The sequence below is a fragment of the Rhinopithecus bieti genome, unplaced genomic scaffold, assembly GCF_001698545.2.
Source record: "Rhinopithecus bieti isolate Rb0 unplaced genomic scaffold, ASM169854v2 scaffold_9663, whole genome shotgun sequence".
NCBI classification, from domain to species: Eukaryota; Metazoa; Chordata; class Mammalia; order Primates; family Cercopithecidae; genus Rhinopithecus; species Rhinopithecus bieti.
Window position 1 is genome coordinate 3,467,953 of NW_016806456.1, and position 20,203 is coordinate 3,488,155.

Sequence of the window (20,203 nt, forward strand, 5' to 3'; positions counted from 1 at the left end):
ATATATATATTTCCTCCCCACGATTGTTTTTAGGATTAAATTGAGCATGGAAAGCGTCTACTACAATTCTCAATAATGGTAGCAATTATTATAATACACCCCAGAGAGAGTGTCTGGCAACTTTTCACAATGTAACAACACCGTCACAACTTTGGAATTCCTTATCTGGTATATTCTACGGAATCTTCAGAAGCTATTGATTTCCACATCATTGTCTCTACTTTATTCCTATACATACAGATAAAGGTAGGTCATACCATTATACTTCCCCAGTAGCTACTAAATTAAAATATATGCTGTACTAAAATAAACTATTTTTGACATTTTATCAAAATTATTTATCATTGAGTTCATTTAAATGAAGGATAATCTGTTTAACAAAATAATAATTTTAATAAACATCATTGAAACTTAGCACCTCTGTCTTTAGTGTGCTAAAGTATATTTAACTGAATTTTTAATTGTTTGCCACAGCTCACAAAGATGCAAGAATCTGAATAACCATGATTAATATTATGTATTGCAAAGAGAAGTGTGATCAGAAAATATACAATGATAAGAAAGGAGGAATGATAAGAAAGGAGGAATAAAATTACCTTTGTTGATAAATAGTGCTTGTAGTAGTACAACTGAAACAGCAGAAATGCAGAACTTGTCAGGGTTAAAAGGGCCAAAACCACGTTCTTATTGATTCTACTCATTAGTCTGTGGTGCTCACTTGGTTGTCTTTTGAAAGTATCTCAGTCGTTTTCATCTTTTTGGATTTGGAAAGGAAGATAATTTTGTTTTCTGTGAACAAAAAAGACATTTTAAAGAGACAAAACCTCTTTAATTTTTTACCTGTAATAACCAAAAATAGAACAAAGAAAAAACTAAATTTCCACAGGCATTCTTTGATCTGGTCATTTTCTATGCTAAAGAAATAACCAAATATGAGATCAACGACGAAAAAACAAAAAATGTTTATCATCGCTTTTTTTATAACAGCAAATAACTGAAAACATAAATAGGATATTTATAAAAACTGAGCAACAAAGTTTGAGAGGTGCTTTTCTCCTCCAGTTTCTGATTAAGAAAAACTGGTATGAGACCTCAGAATTTGCATTTCTGACAAGTTCCCAAATGATGCTGATGCTGCTGACAATGCTGAGAACCACTTCCAAAGGAGAAACTGAGAACATTTTTTATCAAGGAACACGGCCTGTAAGACAGCTCTTTGTTGCTTTTCAAGTTTGTGTGTGATCTCGGAAGTGGATGTGGTCAGTTTTTATTAATACTCCATGTATGTTTTCAGTTTTTTCAACTGTGAAGAATGCCACAATAAACATTTTGTTCTTTCATCTTAGGTCTCATCTCTGATTATTCCTTTAGGATAAGAAATTATTATTAATACAGTACTACTTCTTCCTACCTTGTCTCCAGTTTGATTTTGGTTAAATACATTTAGTTTTTCAAGTGCTTACATTTATTCCTTCAATCCTTCAAATATACTGACACTTCTATTACGTTTGATATCTAAGGTTTATATGTCTTTTGTTCTCCAGCTATAAAATAAGAAGAAATTTATACTACATTCTGTCTTCTCTCCCCTTTCAATCCCAACTTCTATTAGTTATTTCTACTTGTTACAGTTCTATTGTATTCCAAAACTACAAACCTCATAGCTATTTTGATCTTATTCCTACAATGTTCCCTGCCAATCCATTTGCTGTATCATCTCTGTTCATCTATTGGATGACTGATATTCATCTTCTTGCAGTTTATCAAAAAGAACTTAGGGGTACCACTTACCTTGAGCTTTTGCCTTGTTCAAAAATAGTTGTCAATTTGGCTGCGAGGTTACACTGTCTTTTCCCAATGACTTACACACTTTGTACCACTGTCCTGTAGTGCTAAATATTCCCTTGACAGTATCTGATTTCCCAAACCAATCCCCTGTAGGTAATTTAATCTTTTTATTGGGATGAGCAAAGAATGCATTCCTTACCTTTGAAATCCAATTTTTTAAAAACTAGGTTATACAAGGATGTTGATTACTGTATATTAGTTTTTCCTCATTCAATGTGTTTCCTTTCAATCTGTAGAATAAAGATTTTTTTTTGAGACAGGGTCTCACTTTGTCATCCAGGCTGAAGTATAATGGTGCAATCATAGCTTATTGTAACCAGAAACTAACAGGCTTACGTGATCTTCCTATCTCAGTCTCCTGAGTAGCCAGGAGTAAAAGTATGTGCCACCATGCCCAGCTAATTTTTAAAAAATTTATTTGTAAAGACGGGGTCTAGCTATGTTGCCTGAGCTGGACTTAAAACTTCCATCCTTAAGAGATTATCCTGCCTCAGCCTCCCAAAGTGCTGGAATTACAGGTGTGAGCTACTACTGAGACTGACCTAAAGATTTCTTTTCTTTGCAGAAGATTTTCTTAAATATTTTTTCTGTTATAACACTGAATTCTCTAATTTCAGAACTACATTTAAGCTTTTATTTTTGAGACGGAGTCTTTCTCTGTCACTCAGGCTGGATAGAGTGCAATGGCACGATCTCAGTTCACTGCAACCTTTGCCTCCTGGGTTCAAGCAATTCTCCTGTCTCAGCCTCCCGAGTAACTGGGATTACAGGCGCCTGCCAGCACTCCCAGCTAATTTTTGTATTTTTAGTAGAGAAGGAGTTTTGCTGTGTTGGTCAGGCTGGTCTGGAACTCCTGACCTCAAGCAATCCACCTGCCTCGGCCTCCTCACCTACTTTTCTAAATGGGAATATAATTTACTCCTTAACTATGGAAGAGTATATATATGGGAATATAATTTAGTCCTTAACTAAAGGTATATTCTAGACTAGAGGGTAGTCTCTGGTATACAAGAAAGCTCTTTCTGACAGAGTATTTTGTACATGTGTATATGTGAGAAAGGCAGAGAATGTGTACGAGAACAAGTGGGAAAAGCGTTTAAACATTACTTCTTCCAGATGTCAGAGACAGGCAGCAAAGAGCCACTCACTATCTCTCCTCTACTTTGCCTCAGCAAGAGAGTGCTTCCTGCAAAGACGGGGTATCTGTGTGCTTCCTCATTCACTCTTCCTTTCTTGCCAGTTCATATTGCCAAACAATCCGAGGAAATTCCCATTGCCTTTCTAAGCATCTCCATCCCACTGTAAACAGAAGATGACTCTTTGCTCTGCCAGCTCTATCTGAGATCTCTTTCTACCAGCATTCTCTTTTAAGCTCTTCCTGCTTACAAGTGGCTGCCATTTCTCAAATATTTCAATTTGGAGTTACAGGTCTTCTAGTCTCAGCAAAGATGTAATTACATCTCTTTCTCTCATTTTCCTTGTTGCTTCATGGTAATTTCAGATAGAAGACAAATGTCTTTACCATCTTAAAATCAAGTCTTGGTTTGGGGTTTTAAAACAATCCAAATGAGCTTCCAGAGCTGATGCCTATATAAAGCAAATACTATAATATATATATATTATATATATACATATAAAGTCAACAAACTACTTAAGAGAAATAATGCCAATAGTGATGTGAACAATGCACCTGATCAATAGATAATGTATATTAAGCAAAGATAACCTAATAAATCATAATTATTTTCTATCTCCCAAAACTGTGAAAACAGTATCAATCAACATTGATGATGGTATTAGTTTTTATACTCAGTTAAAACCCATGGAAATACAATTATCAAATAGAGGTTTAGTATTCCTTATCCAAAATACTTGGGACCAAAAGTATTTTGGACTTTTTAGGATTCCAGAATATTTGGATTACACTACCAGTTGAACATCCCAAATCCAAAAATCTGAAATGAACAGTCCTTTCAGCATCATATCAGCACACAAAATTTGCAGATTTTGGAGCATTTCAGATTTTGAATTTTCAGATTTGGGATGCTCAAACTATACTCTGATAAGGGCAGCTCACAAGATTAACAAGGAGACTACCCTTCATTTTCAAGATTTCAACTCAAGTTCTTGTACTTGTATTAAATAGTGCATTAATGGCCGGGCCGGCGGTGGCTCAAAGGGGCCTGTAATCCCAGCAGGCTTTGGGAGGGCCGAGAGCGGGGCGGTCAGCAGTAAGGAGATCGGACCCGATCCTGGGCTAACATGGTGAAACCCCATCCTCTAACTAAAAAATCCAAAACCTAGCGCGGGCGAGGTGGGGCAGGCGGGCCTGTAGTCCAGCTAGCTCGGGAGGCGAGGGCCCAGGGAGAATGGGGCATAAACCCGGAGGCGGAAGCTTCAGTGAGCTGAGATCGTGGGCCACTGCACATCCCCCAGCCTGGGCAAACCAGAGCGACGACCCTGCTGTCCCAAAAACAAAAAAAAAAAAAAAAATAGTGCATTAATGTATTGTATGCTGATTCCTAGTGAAAATCTAAAGTGGCATTCAGAGTAGGCATCACTCCATTCTTCTAAGCCCAAATTAATACATGGGAAAGAACACATAATAGGCCTATACAAGCTACTACAGGCATAAAAATCTAAATTAGTATCTTGTTCTTTCTTCTCTAGTTTACAATTAATTCTTCCATAAAATAAACCTCCAAAATATATCATCAAAACTTAACTATATTTTATTATCAAGATGACATCCAATTAACTTTACTTCATTATTCATTTTCTATAAATGCCAAGGCAATTCAGTTGCAAAAGAGAAAGATTTGCCTATCAAAATGTTCCTTTTTACTAGCACTACCTCTTCATTAGGAATATTCAGTAACCACCTAAAAATAATGTGATACTTAAAAAAGAGAAACCATAGTATGTTAATTTTACCTTTAAAATACCTCTTGCATCAACTCTTTCCTTCTTCACTGTCATTCTAAACTCTAATTGTACCTAATGTCCTAATTTTAACTGATGTCCCTGACTCCACTTTCTCTTCATCCATAATCTTTCCTTTACACTGACAGATGTATCAAGTTGCTGACAGATAAATCAAGTAACACCACAGTCAAAAATTTTCAATAGTTCCCTACCACCTACAAATAGTTCAAATTGCATATAATGGTATTAAGGGGTATTCACAATCTGACTGAATACAGACAAACTTACTATAAGCTTTATCATACTTTACATAGTCCATGTTTTTGCATGAGTATTCCTGGAATACATCCTACACTTTCCTGTCTCTGTGTTTTTGCCCATTACGTCTTGTCTGCAATACTCTCATTTACTTCCATAAAACTAATTTACCTTTCTTTCCATAGATCCTCTCAAATGACGCTTCTTCAATGAAGTCTTCAATATTCTTCCAGGTTAGAAGAGCTCCCTCCACCTCTAACCTAGTTTTACCTTCCTGCAAGAAATAAATAGTTACTGCCTACCTTAATAGGCACAGATGCCAAAAAAACAATGCTAAGCCCTAGGGATAAAATGACAAATAAGATACAGTTCTCTAACTTCGAAGAGCTTACAGGTGAGTACAGGAGTTTTCAAAAGAAGAAGGGCAGTAGTGATAGCGGTGGAGAGAGTGATATACCTGAAAAAGAATATGAGAAGATTTTTTCTAAAATGCACAAGCCCCATTCCTTACCAACCCCACATCAGTTAAGAACCACTGTTCTAGTTTATGATGGACTCTACCAGAGATAAATATAGAGGCAATAACAATACAGTGTAGTTGCAATGAAGGAATAAGCACGGGTTACTATGGAAGCACAAGGAGAGGCAACTAACCCTGAGGCTTTCACTAGTTTCTAGTTTGCATTATAGCTATTAGTATTATCATCTCCCTCACCCAGCCTAAAACTGGCTGAATTAACATCAAGTAATAGTAAGTATGCTAAGTATACTAAAAATACACTGCATAATGCTCAAGAGAACAGAAAACTATTTAAATACAAGTTTTCTGTTCTGCAAGAACTTTTACAATAAAACAGAATTTGAAATATTAAAAAAAGATTTTTAAAAGAGTTTAAAGGCCCTTAAACTCTCATGCCTGGTTCCAACCTTCAAAAAATAGATGCTTAAAATAATAAAATAGCCTATGGAGAGACACGGCATAGAACTGAAACAAAATATTATTTCTATATGTACTTCTTTTTATATGTTACATTTTAGCTATCATAATAAAAACACTAGGGAGGATAGCATTCATTTCCTTACTTACACTTAGGTAAAGTTTCCTAAAGAAGACAGACTATCATCTCTAATGGAAAAGAAAACAAAAAGTACTGCAGAGATAGTAAATTAAAATGAGGCGAGGGCTGGGAGAGAAATGGCAAATGTTTTCAGGAAAAAAAAAAGATGTAATGAGAGGCGTTATGAAGTTTAAGTAGCCCAACTATCTTAAAGTTCTAATGCAAATATGAGAAGGTTAATATGTAAGTATGGTATATTATGACATAGAATTATTCTTAGATGATGTGGAAGCAGGGCATACCTAATGCATGGACTGAGATCTGGCAATGAAGAAGAAAGAAATGGGTAGATCTGCTTACCAACTAAACCATGAATGGGTTACAGGTGTCGGAGTTAACAATCCTCTCAGTCTTTGGGGCAGCTAGACCCCAAGAGTAGGTCACCTCCAGCCAAGAACACATTCTTTTAACTTTCATCTTTTTTTGGTCTAATTTACTATGTGTCAAGATGTGAAAAGGCTTGGAAAAAACTAGTAGTAGATAAAACCCATACACAACTGTGATGAAAAAAGGTACAGGATGAGGAGTTCAAGATAATTCTCAGGCTCTTTCTACAGTGAAGAGCAGCACTGCATATTCTTCAACTTCCCTTTTACATTTGCATCTGTACTTTGAAGGTATTACTATGAAAGACTTTTGGTAACTGCTTTACCCTGACACCTCCTCCAGCCCCAGACCCCTCTTTTGAGAATCACCTAGGTAGGGGTCTGTTTGAATGAATGTCTGAATGAATGAATGATATATCAAGACAGATGATCCAGAAGGCAGGAGTGGGGGGAAGTAGAATCAAAAACCCGCCCTGACACCTAACTTAGGTTCATAAGACGGTATGTGCTAGCCTAGCCATATCCTTATGCTGTGGGCTCTCCGACTTATTTGGGGATATTGGGGAGTAAGACAGAGGCATGGATGATATGAATCAGAGAGTGAAACTGCCTTCACAAAATTATGACAGCTAAGAGAAATCTGACATAGTTGATTCCATCTTGTTTCTAACCTCCAATCTGTCCTTGGTCATTTCTGGGTGCAGGCCAAGCTAACTTTGAGAGGAATTTAGTTTACAGTTTAACCTAAAGCAAGGATGATAGTAACCTTTTCCAAAACTAACCTGCCTTTGTAAAACTAATGAAAGACTATAAGATTAGGATTATGAGAGGGACCTGAATTCTGGTAAAATGTAGTTAAATGATAACCAGTCTTTTTTCCAAAGGACACAGGATTTATAATTTCCCTGGCTAAAACCTAAGATTGGTCTTTTGAGATATTTTTCAGACCTTTGCATTCTGGACCAACTGACCCTACCTGGAGGTGAACTAGTGACTCACGACCCAACCAGTCATGTGGCTCTCTACTCAGAGGTGGACTCAGTACACAAGGACCATTTTTCACACTCTCATGATCGCATCCCAAGCCAACCAGCAGCCCTCATTCCCTAGTCCCCTGCCCACCAAACTAAAAACTATCCTTGAAAAACTAACCACCAAGTCTTTGGAGAGACTGATTTGAGTAATAACTTCTTTGCACGGCCAGCATCATTGTTAATTAAGCTCTTTCTTTACTGTAATACCACGGTCTCAGTGAACTGGTTTCGTTTGTGCAGTGGACAGGAAGGCAACTGATTACAGGCAATTGATTACAACAGAACTGACATTCAAATATGCCCTGAACAAAAGAAAATAAAACAGGAGGCTGCACTACAGAGGGAAGAGAGTAGTGTAATTAGGAAAAGTCATAGTAAGAGAGATGAGGTATCAGATTGGCAGGCATAAAGAGAAAATGCCTCTGAAAATGTATTCAGAGGTAAGACCAAAACAAAAAAATCAATGTTTTTCACCTGTTCTCAAAAGCCAAAAATATCCCAGTAGCAACAGCTACTATCAAATCTTCCCTAAATACTGTTGGTCTTTCTTATTGTCCATTTCTTTTCCTTTCATTGCTAACGTATCACAACTGTCAGCAGCTTGGAAGTAAACATTAGACTGCAAAGAGTTAAGAAATTTCTTTACCTGCTTACCATTCACGCACTTAATCCTTTGCAATATAACCTCTACCTAAACATGCTGACACTTGAAGATAAAAAGCTAACGAAATTTAGTCTCTCCAGTAGATGCTCCAGAAAAAATCCTAAATACATAGTGACTCCTTTCTGAATGACTATGTGTAAGAGGGTTTTGGAAAGAGAGTAGCTGAAATGAAAGATCTAGATAAGACAGGTTAGCAAGAACGGAGGTGAAGACAGTAAGGATTGTCTTTGGGTTGGGAAGAGTGTAGGTGCTTTTATTTTTTTCCTTATTTATCTTACATGAACATCAATTGATTTTGTAATAAGAAAAAACTACTAAGTTTTTTTAAAACTTTAAAAATTCTTCTCTCAGCCTAAATGAAATGACAAATATTCATTTACTAGAGCCCACATGTAATTATGTTAATGTCTCCCCATTTTTGGAGTAAGAAGAATTTTTTTAAGAAATAGGGTCTTGCTCTGTCACCCAGGCTGGAGTGCAGTGTCATAATCATAGCTCACTGCTGCCTCAAACTGCTAAGCAGAAGCAATCCTCCCACCTCAGCCTCTTGGGCACCTGGAATGATTATAGGCATGAGACACTGTCCGGCTCCCAAGGTTTTTTTTTTTTGGTTTGTTTTGTTGTTTTTGAGATGGAGCCTCGCTCTGTTGCCAGGCTGGAGTGCAGTGGCGCAATCTTGGCTCACGGTAATCTCAGCCTCCCAGGTTCAAGTGATTCTCCTGCCTCAGCCTTCTGAGTAGCTGGGACTACAGGTGCCTGCCACCACGCCCGGCTAATTTTTGTATTTTTAGTAGAGACACGGTTTCACGATGTTAGCCAGGATGGTCTCGATCTCTTGACCTCGTAATCCACCCGCCTCGGCCTCCCGAAGTGCTGGGATTGCAGGCGTGAGCCATTGCACCTGGCCTCCAAGTTATTTTTAAGTGACTCCCTCAAGAATGCAGGTACTTAATTGCTTGGTTCTGGACACTTGGATATTTATCTTAATAAAACCATACAGCAAACAGAATCAAACACAGGGCTTAGAGTGTATCATGTACTTAGTGCAGCACGTAAATTGTGAATGTATGTACGTATGTAAAATCTGGATGAATGTTCCCAAAAATATTAATAATGGTTATCTCTGGGTAGGAAGAATTAGGAGTGATTTTTACATGGTTCTTTATACTTTTCTACATTGTTCCAATATTTGTATGAGCATATATTATTTTCATAAGGAGTAAAATGATTTTATCCTAAGAGAAACAGATGATGGGTAGTGGTAGTGGCTTAATAACAGCCATATTTGCTAAACAGGATCTAGGTTCTTGTCACTTAAAAGTATGGTCCAAAGAACATCCATATCACATTGGAGCTTGTTAGAAATACAGAATTTTCAGCACCCACCTACTAATTCATAATCTATATTTTAATAAAATCCTCAGATGATTCATATGTACATTAAAATTTGGAAAGCACTGATGTGGATGCTAAGGGATTTATGTGCTGGGAGGACAAGAACAATGTCTACCTTGCTCATCCTTATATCCCTAGAACCAGCAGTGCTTGAAACATATAAGTGTTTGTTGAATAAATAAATATGTAAATGATATCACTTCTGGGTAGGCAATCGGGCAGTGGAGATTATATCTATTTGCATTTTTTATTTTCTGCCAGAATTCCCAGAAGTAGGTGCTTATTATTTGCTGTAAATGCTCTTAAATTAGTTTAATAACAACACTGGGCCCCTGAGAATCTACAACTATATGTAACTCTTTTTTAAAAGAACTCCTTCCTTGCTCTTACCTCTGAGATCCACATGCCTCCTCAATAATTTCTACAACCTCCTGTCTGTGGGAATAGCCTAGAGTTACTCTCTCTACAATCTCTCCCTGAAAGCAAATCCATGCTAAAGATTTTAACTACCACCTGTGAGAGAAAACACTATTTAAATTACAGTCCATGCACTCTCTCTGCCTATATTTTCAATTCTATTTCCTGAACTTCACCTCAAATTTAACATGTCCAAAATTAACAATTTTTCTTCTTTTTTCAGACACAGTTTCATTCTTGTTGCCCAGGCTGGAGTGTAGTGGCCTGACGTTGGCTCCCTGCAACCTCTGCCTCCCGAGTTCAAGCAATTCTGCCTCAGCCTCAGGAGTAGCTGGGATTACAGGTGCCTGCCATCAAGGCCGGCTAATTTGTTGTATTTTTAGTAGAGACAGGGTTTCACCATGTTGGCCAGGCTGGTCTCAAACTCCTGGCCTCAGGTGATCCACCCGCCTCAGCCTCCCAAAGCGCTGGGATTATAGGCGTCAGCCACCGCGTCCGGCCCCAAATTAACAATTTTATTCTCTGTCAGCTATCTTCCTCTCCCCATCCAGAAGAAAGTAACTAGCTCTCCATCATCACAGTCTCTAGTTGTACAGGTTTTAGACAAGAGAGTCAGCTGGCCCAACATCACCTTATGGAGCACAGGCTCTAGAAGAAGAATTAAAGGACAGCCAAGAGGCTAGTTATTGGCAACATCAGCGCTCTACGATCTAAATCACTTTATTCCCAGTACACTATTGCATGCTGGAATTCAACAGCATTCCCATTTTTGCCAACAGCACTTAAACTTACTTTTTAGAAACCCAGGTTAAAAATATCATCACCCAGACACAAGAAATCAAGTCCTGTGTATTGTTCTTTCGGCATTTCCCCGGTTCCTTTTTTCTTCCTTGTCAGAACACCCTGCACTTCCTTTCCACTTACAGTTCTTTCATCATTCAATGCCAGCCTTCCCAAATCCTCTACCCTCACTAAACATATGTCCACAAATAGAATCGCTAAAATATAAATGCTTATTCCTGTATTTGATATCTTTGTCCATGGCCCAATAGGGATGGTTTCCAATCGTTCAAACCCTATTCATCCTCAGAGTCTAGCTCAAACACAGCCTTTTCTACTTAGCTTCCATCTGCCCAATTTCTAATATACTACTCTATCATTCACTTTTATATTTGTTCACAGATTGATTTTTACTCACTGGAAACGTGCTATCTTCAAAAGCATAAAGAATCTGATATATCATCTACGTTGTTCTTTTTTTTTTTTTTTTTTTTTTCCACATCTGAGAAAACTGAAGCCAAGAGAAATATGGCTTACCTCATGTTAACTGAGAAATTGTAAATTTCAGGCCGGGCGTGGTGGCTCACGCCTGTAATCCGAGCACTTTGGGAGGCCAAGGCGGGCAGATCACCTGAGATCAGGGGTCACTACCCTAACCCGGCTACTACAAGAGTCTCGATTGTCCTCCAAACTTTCACCTGTCCCAGGATGAAGATTTTACCTGATGACACGCCCAGAAGTGTGGGAAGGACTGGCCAAGTGGAAGACTGCCACGCGATGCTCGTGGACTGACTGAGGAGTACCCAGCCTGGAGCACGCTCAGCCTGTGGCCGGCCTTCCCACCAAGGGGTAGGCAGGTGCCCAGAATGCTGGAGGATGCCCGGTAAGGGTACCTGGGCCACCAGCCGTACCTGTCTGAAGGCGCCCAAGCATTCCCGGCTACCGAGCTGAGCCTCCCATACCTTACCTCACTCAACAGTACCTGCAGCCGCTCCGCTTTACGGCACTCACAGCAACCGCTGCAAAAGCGGCCGTCAAGTGCTGAGCCGCGGAGGCTCGCTTGGATCCTGCTGGGAGGTTCCTGCGGTCCAGCAGCAACCTTGGCGTGCGTGTGGCTCTTGTCGAATCCTCACAGCCAGAAGTTCACTGAGCCCTGGCGATTCCTCGCTTTTATAATCTAGCCACTTAGCCAGAGCCCTCTTTTATCTCTTGCCTAATTAACAACTACAGCAGCGCACCGAGGCAGTCTGAGTTTTAAGTTCTCAAACGCTTTCGAAAGCGGACGATGAACTGGAGGCAGCAGCTGAGCTGTTTTCCAAGCCCATTAAATGTGAACTTCTGATAAACGAGTGATTTTTTAGTGCGTATGCTTTGCTAGAGGGATTCAGCATAACTCCCTGAAGTTGGTTTGGATACAGTTAGTAGAGATAGGGGATAGAGTGGGAACTAGCAGCTGCGTTCACTATTGCTCATGAAGTTGAGGTGCCGTTATGACATTAAAGATCCAGCGGCCTGTTGCCCTCCAGTTTAAGGCTGGATACAATTTTGGACCTGATTCTTTAACTTTTTTCTTTTCTTTTTATGTAGAGACTTTGGGGGCCAGCGGGGCGGGCGGGGAGGGGAGCGTCCTCACCATCTTGCCAAGGCTGGTCTCGAACTCCTGGCCTCAAGCGATCCTCCCACCTTGGTTCTTTAACGGTGTAATCCAAAAGATTGTTGTTAATCTTGTTATAAATTTTTGAAAACCATAAATCACTAAACCAGTTACCGTAATTATAATTTATTTCTACAAAATGGAAAATACCCCTATCATATATTTGTTTTCTAAGCTTTGTTTTAATTCTATCAATACAGAAAGAAAAGGATGAAAAGTCTTCCTCACTTCATAGAGGTTATCACTTTTACCAACTTGTTTTTCCTTCCAGAAATTTCCTACATACAAGCTTACTGTAGAAGTCCTCTTATCCAACGCACTCAGAACTGGTAGGTACTCAGTAGGTTAATAAAAAAAAAAGTGGAAGGTTACACCAAGACGAAGGAAGTTATCAAAGCTTAATGGCATCATTAACACGGGTGCTAATGTGATAGGACATGGGAAAACTTGAGCATCACATACCTGCTATGGATTGAAACACATCAAATATAAAAATTCCTGAGCTTATAATGACTCCTTAAAAAATAAAATTCAGTCGTGATTGAAGGTTGCCAGGTTGAAAATTAAATATTCTAAAACTTGATAAAGGGAAAACATCAAGCATGTATCCTGCCCTTCTTGTACGAACTGAATTTCAGTGTAACCAAAATACTTGTAAGAATTCCAGCTAATAAATGGAGAATGATAAAACAATCACGATTTTGCAACTCCTAATAAAATAATAGAAAGGGCAACATCAATAGATAAAATTAAGGTGAAAGGTTGATGGGGAACTTTATAATAGACTGGCACCACATGAACCCACTCATCTTCATCTCACTGAGTTTGGGAAAAGCATAGATTACGTACTTCCTGATGTGACAGAAAATACACAGCCACACCTGTGAAGGATTCTTGCCTAAAAATTGAACCTGCATTTACTCAAACTCTAGATCTAACACAGGATATAGAGAAGCAACTAGCTAAATTCAGAAAACGGGACATTCTACAAGACAAATTTCTCAGTTTTTTAATCAATGGCATTTAAAAGCAGAGGGAACTACTACAAAATCAAAGATTTAAGAGATATAACGAAGTACAATGTGTGGACCCTGTCTGGATCCTAGTTTGAACAAGCTAACTGTAAAAGCTATTTTGAGACAACTGAAATTTTAGTATGGACTGATCCATTAGATAATAGTACAGAATTACTGTTAATTTTGCTAAGAATGTTAACAGAATGTGGCTGTTTTTAAAAAACCATCATTGATGCATATAGCATACTTACAGGTGACATTTTAAAACAAAATAGATGGCACAAACATGGCAAAATGTTCACAATTGATTAGGTGATGAGCACAAAGCACTGGCTTTCTACTTTTCTGTATATTTGGAAATTATAATTAAAAGTAACAGGAAAAGGGAAAAATTATCAGGTTCTTAGAAGTAAATACTTTTCAAGTGTATAACAAATCTAGTTCTGAATAAACCTTTTTAAAAAGGCAGTTTCAGTAGAGGATTACAATGGCCCATCTTCTGATTTGAACTAAGTTCATTTTAAGTATGGACGAACTGATTAGAGTATCTCACTTGTTTTTCTTAGAACACCATAGAAATAATGCATCATCCATCATTTTTAGTTTCTGTTTCCATAAAATGGACCAGGAACTTAAAGATACAAGTGAAGGAATATGAATTTGGAGTCCTGGAATTTTTTTAAAACAGATCTTCCCCTATCACTCACAATTACTTTGGCCACAACTAATTTGGCAACTTTTTAAACTCTTCATCTCTAATGGTTCCCCTACTTATAAGTATCTTTTCATACTCATTTCATATTTATATTGGTTTATATATTTATATAATTGGTTTACATACTCGTATGACTACAACAGTGACTACCACCTGCATAAGCAGGTTTCGGAACAAACATAACTGAAGGTAAATATACAACTCAATGGGTAGCAGTGTTACTTATCAAGCATACTGAAAGGTCAGATGTGAGCCCTCAGCTCATGGCAAACGTCAGTCAGTATGCTTTAACCTGGTTAGCAAATACAGTTGAAAGATGAGGGTACAAGGATGCATACAAACAGCCTCTCTTACAAGTAAATATTAATGTTCTATAAACTACTCAGCTGTGCACACAAGCAAGGATCCTGGCCCACTCCTAACATTTGTAGGGTCTGGGCCAAGAATACAAATGAAAGTCAACCCTGACACATTTTCAGTGTCTGAATAGCTGAGCGTTAACCAACAAATAAAATGTTATACTCTTCTACTTTAACACATTTCTTCTCAAGGAACAGAAATCTAGGTTCAAATATGCAATTCGCAGATTCTTCAGATGTGTACTAGAAAGTGACATTAGGGTTGGCCTGCCCTTCCCTGATCCCCTGGATCTCTTTTTACTTCTAGCTTAAGCCTGCCATAGGGGCCTATCAGGCATGCATGTGGACAACTCAGTCTGCACATCCAAGCTTCATCTGTACTTCCCACAAACTGCCGGCCATTGGGGTATAGACATCTGTAGTAGTCTTTTGTCAGGATGGACTTGGACAAAAGGCCTGCACATATCCTGGGGGCAAGCTTCAGGCTGATGAGGCAAGGAATTCTGGGGTCCTGGCTGATAACATAGTATAGAATTCTGTGGGTAAAGGAACATGGATTCCAAGTAGGCATCTGTTGGCTCTTCAATTTTTCATCCCACAGACAGAGACACAGCAAGAGTGTGGGGATCCTGTTAGTTAGCTTGCCTTAGGTAGGTAACAAGAGAAGGGTCCTGGAGAGCCACTAGCCCATGGGTCAGTGCCTCATCCCCAGATAACATAAAAAGCAGCCTGGAAAAAAAGCTGCAGGCACCAATAAGGGAACTAGCACAGGATGTTGTGCCTGGAGACATGCCCACGACTGCACAGATGGAAAAACCTACGGCCCATTTGGATAAAAACTTACACAAACCTCCAGCTCACTCAGATAAGGGAACAAGGCCTGGCCTAGAAATGCCTTTGTCCTTTGTATAGTCAGCAGATTCCCAGGAAAAGTTTCTTCTGTTGTAGGCACGGGCACAGTGGGCTCTGGTAGGTTCCGGTGGGCGCTCTACTTTCCTTTGTTAGGACTATAAGTCCAGCTGCTATGTCCACCTTAGCCCGATTGGTCCTGGGCCAAACTTTCACTTCAGCTTCTGATAGGTCCTGGGCCAAGCTAAGCAGCATCTATGAATCATCATTTCACCTCCTGACTGGCCCCGGGCCAAGCCATCACGCGTTCTCCAAGACAGCCCACGGAATAAGCACATTCTTTCCCCTTCGTCCATAAAAACCCTGGACCCCAGGCTCATGGTGGGTATGACCATTTGGGATCCCCTCTCTGCTGGCAGAGAGCTTTCTTCTTTCACCGTTTGGCTCTAACTTCACCTCTCTGTCCGTGCTCCATAATCGTCTTGGAGGTAGGACAAGAACTCCAGGTGTTATCTCAGACAAGGAAAGACTGTTTCAATAACATGGTATAGAAGTGGGTAAAGAAACATGCATTCCAAGTAGGCATAATCCCTTGGCTCCTCAATTTTTCATCCCATGAAGAGAAGCACAGCAAGAGTGTGTGGGTATCAGGTCAGGGTCCCCTCTTACCCAAGTATAAGTGCTTGCACACACTGATGGTATCGTACTCTATATATTGCTGGATGACGTTTTTTCTGTTTAATCATCATGAACGCACTTCCATTAACAGCATATCCTTTAACAGCTGTGTAGGATCACATGGAAATACTACAATCTAACCATCTGCTGTTGTGCTGACCTTGTGCAAAAATAAATAAATACAAATACCATACAGTGTAAGTGTAAAATGGGGTTTAGTAAGGAAAAGCTTGGACAGAAAAGTAGAGTGCACATAATATCCTGAGCTCTTATGCCACAGAACTCCCAGCCAGGCACAATTGAACTGGTATACCAAGGAAAAGGCTCTAATTAAGCCAATTGTCATAATGGTCTATATATTTATAACATTTATTGGGGAGGGGAATATGCAGAATATGTAATAGCTAGAACACTACTTAATGTAGTTTGCTGGTGCAGCAAGTTAGAAAAGGGAGCCTTAAAAATTCTGTTATCACATTCCTTTGTTGAGGCAACTTAGGCCTTTTGAACCAGTTCTGAACCTTGCTACCAAAAAAGGAAAAGGAATTTACCTCCAAGGTCATCCAAATTTGTAGGTCTTCAATTAATAACTAGGTTGCTACTATTAGCTATGGTAATGCTGCAATTAACATTGGCTTTTTTTGTGAGTACATATGTAAGAGAAATACTTATAAAGGAAATTAAGGAAGTATGTGCATTTAAAAATCTTAATATTGCTAAAACTGTTCTCCAGAAATGCTGCACCCATTCACTCTCCATCTTCTACAGTGGTTTCTTGATCAATCTTTGTCCATTCTTCTTCCTGTGACTCAAGACTACCCAGTCTCCTTTCATTCTTCTTACAGAACTTCTTAGTTATAGGAGCTCCAGTCTCACTGTTTTTTTTTTCTTCTGAACTGTTTTCAAGTTAGAAAAAGAATTTTTAAAAGGTTTAGGTTCTGATTCTGACTCTTAGTTACCATCTACCAAAATGTAATTCAACATGTGGCAAGATCCAAAGAAACCAAAGTCTTAAGTTATATTATACTTACTTACATAGCATGTTTCATTTTCCATCTGTAGGTACACTGTTCAAAACAGTGGCTACTAGCAATATGCAACTCTATGTAGCCACATATAAAGTGTTCAGTAGCTGCCTATGGCCGGTCACTACTGTATTGGACTGCACAAATAACTTTTCATAATTGTATAAAATTCTGTTGAACAGTAGTGCTCTAAAATGTTAAGCTTTTTAGGCAAAGGAACTATGACTTTTTTTATATTCTCTTCCCCAACAGCATATTGTATTTATACTTAAATAAAAGTTAATACAATCAAACAATGAAGCAAAAGAGAGCAGGAAAAGAGTTTTTAAATTTTTATTGAGATATTCCAGGTGCTTCTGTAAAATCTTAACTGGGACATTCTATACAGAACACAAAATCGTTTCAAAATACAAGTTACTCCACTTTGAATACCCTATTTTAAAGTGAAAAAAAAAAAAACATTTTAAAAAGGCTTTGTCTTTTTTCTAAGGAAAATGAGGCCATGTGCTTCTTAAAACACTACTGTGCAGCACTGAGTACATCATTTGTAGTTCATTAAAGGTCTTCAGCCATAACTTAAAGGCCAAACCTGAGGAATTAGCATTTTTATTATCACAACTGCATAGCAAAACCGTGTCCAGATAATAGACATAGTAAATCTGTAGATTCAGATAACCTGTAAACCATTTAATCCAATTTAAAGCAAAACAAATATGTCAGGAGAGATATCAAGAGATATCCAGGTTAACATGATTTTGAAATGCTTCATCTTTTTAAAAAAATGACAATGCAACAAAGTTGTCAAATGTTCAGTGGTTACATTTTATATCATTTATCCAGTGACAACAAACTGCCCAGTCATTTGGTTGTTTGGAAAGAACTGTTTAGACCAAATTCACTCTTTGCATGTGGCACTGGGCAGCCCAAACTTCAAAGTGCAAATGCCTGCATGGAAATGTAGCTTAATTCATTTATTTATGCCACTATTCTACACTGACACACCAATGCTGTGAAACAGCTTTTACAGCTCTAGAGTAATAGGCTTGAGAAAATATAAAAAGGCCACAAGTCATGCACAAATTAAATGAATATTAAAGAGCATTTTAATTGGGGTTTTCTTTGATTTTTTTAAAATCATGTTTGAAATCACTGGTGATACCACTTTAAGCACAGGCTTTATCAAAGTAAATGCATCTAGAATTATCCAAACACTTAAATCCATTATTAGCTAATAAGAATACTTTACATTTACATACCACTTCGCTGTTGCTGAAGCAAGTTCATATACTCCATTTCATTTTATTTCCTCACAACAGCCCTGTGAGGTAGGCTGAACAACTTACACTTATTTTATAAGTAAGGCAACAGAGACCCAAAGATGATAAACAATTTATGCAGCGGTCACAGATCTAGTATATGGTAGAGCTAAGGTGATTAATTTTAAATACTTCAAAAAATAAGCCAAAATCCTTTTATATCATATCCAGGGATTTTAAGACTTGTGGCTTTTAATATAAATTATTCCAAAATTTTAGCTATTATCTGTCTTATAGTATGAATTAGTTATAAAGTTGATTTTAAAGAGTCTCCCTTAATAGGTAAATTAGACTCAGTGCTTTGGTACCTTAGATATAAAGGAAATGTTAAAAAAAAAAAAAGTTATGCATTCTCATAGCCCTTATGTTCTCCAAAAGTTCCAATACTAACAAAATGTGTTTTACCACTTACTATTTGACTTATTTTAACCCTAGTCAAAACTTAATAAGCTCCAAGCCAAAGCAAACACATTCACCTGCCTTCTGCTCTACATACTGTGAAATCCTCTACACGTCCACTCCCATGGATCAGCTTACATTGAATGGGTACCACTAAGAAAAGATACCAGTTTAAACTCACATAGTTTAAGTGATTATGCATCAGAAGTCAGTAGCTTATATTGACCCAGAAATAACAAATCTTCTTTTATTTAATAATTGAGTCATGTGAAGAGAAAAGTGTACTCTGGCAAATTCTGGTGTTTATTTATAAGTCAGTGCTAACTTTGATATGGCATATCCAACAATATCTTTTCAATGAAGACAACATACACCAAATGTAATCCATTTAAACTCCAACTAATTCGAAATGCTTAAACTGTTTCGGTTAATCAAATACTCCAGGTAACAAAGCTATTATATGTGACATATCAGGATCACAAATAATTGCAGAACATGCATACTGTAAGATACACACAAAACTAAACTATACTGAACGTGAGGTAATCTTGCCGTGATAATTAAGGAAACATTCATGATCTCTTATAATACTCCAGTGTCAACATTATGAAATGTATATTTTGGTTAAAATAACAACTTTGTGGTTATCTGTATATTGAGTAAATTTATGTTGACCATACACTTCCCTAAAAGAATATATCTAGAGTAACTACAAAATCAAAGAAGAAACTTTTCAGACCCATTACATGTGACTATATAAAAGTGAACCATTTTATATGTAGTTAATTTGATTTTTTTTTTTAGCAAACTACAACACATTTTAAACTTCTGACTTATTAGCAAAACATTTTAAGAGGCAAACTCTGTCACACTACTCAAAAGCTGCAAAACTATACGCACAGTCCATCAAACTTCACTGGTTTTGGTTAATGTACATACAAAGTAATCACATTTTACTGCCATAAGAACACTCAAATATTTGCTGTATGAATTAGTCAATGAATGGAGACTGATCTTTTAAAAACAAATTACATTTTTAAAAAAATAATTTTTTAAAATATAATCAATTTCTTAAGCCTGGAATCACATATTTTATAGTAAGATGTCTACACTTTCCTCTTTAAATAAATATTCTTTGAAATAATCGTTTTCCATATACTTTTCCAATTGTTTCCATAAGAAACAATAAAATTACATAAACAATTATAATTTTATGGACAAAGTATATAGATGAAAATTAATCATTCTACATAAGTTATGAAATAGCGTATCTTAGCCTAATTAAAAGATTCCATTACATTTACTTTTATCATTTATACTGCCAAGGATCAGTCACAAAAAATTCAAATTACACATATTATTCATGCTTTAATTTCATAAATAAGTAAATTAAAGCAAGCCAATATATCTCTTTTCATAACATAGGG

General features: G+C 37.6%; 1 protein-coding gene across 10 annotated transcripts in view; it reads right to left on the reverse strand.

The window, feature by feature from the left end:
* Positions 1 to 12,025, reverse strand: part of FKTN (fukutin) — a 99,030-nt gene extending 87,005 nt beyond the window's left edge. For 3 of the 10 annotated variants that reach the window (XR_001886479.1, XM_017876711.1, XM_017876710.1), the window contains exons 1-4: positions 11,487 to 12,024; positions 5,203 to 5,305; positions 1,988 to 2,078; positions 597 to 789 (exon numbers count right to left, since the gene is read on the reverse strand). Coding sequence is in view for 7 of the 10 variants with exons in the window: in XM_017876711.1 (XP_017732200.1) it covers positions 597 to 701 (105 nt within the window). In the remaining 3 variants the exon portion in view is untranslated. Of the gene's footprint in view, positions 1 to 596; positions 790 to 1,987; positions 2,079 to 5,202; positions 5,306 to 11,302 lie in introns of all 10 variants that reach the window. The other 7 variants (XR_001886480.1, XR_001886481.1, XM_017876708.1 and 4 more) reach the window with 6 other exon arrangements.
* Positions 12,026 to 20,203: the final 8,178 nt, after the last annotated feature.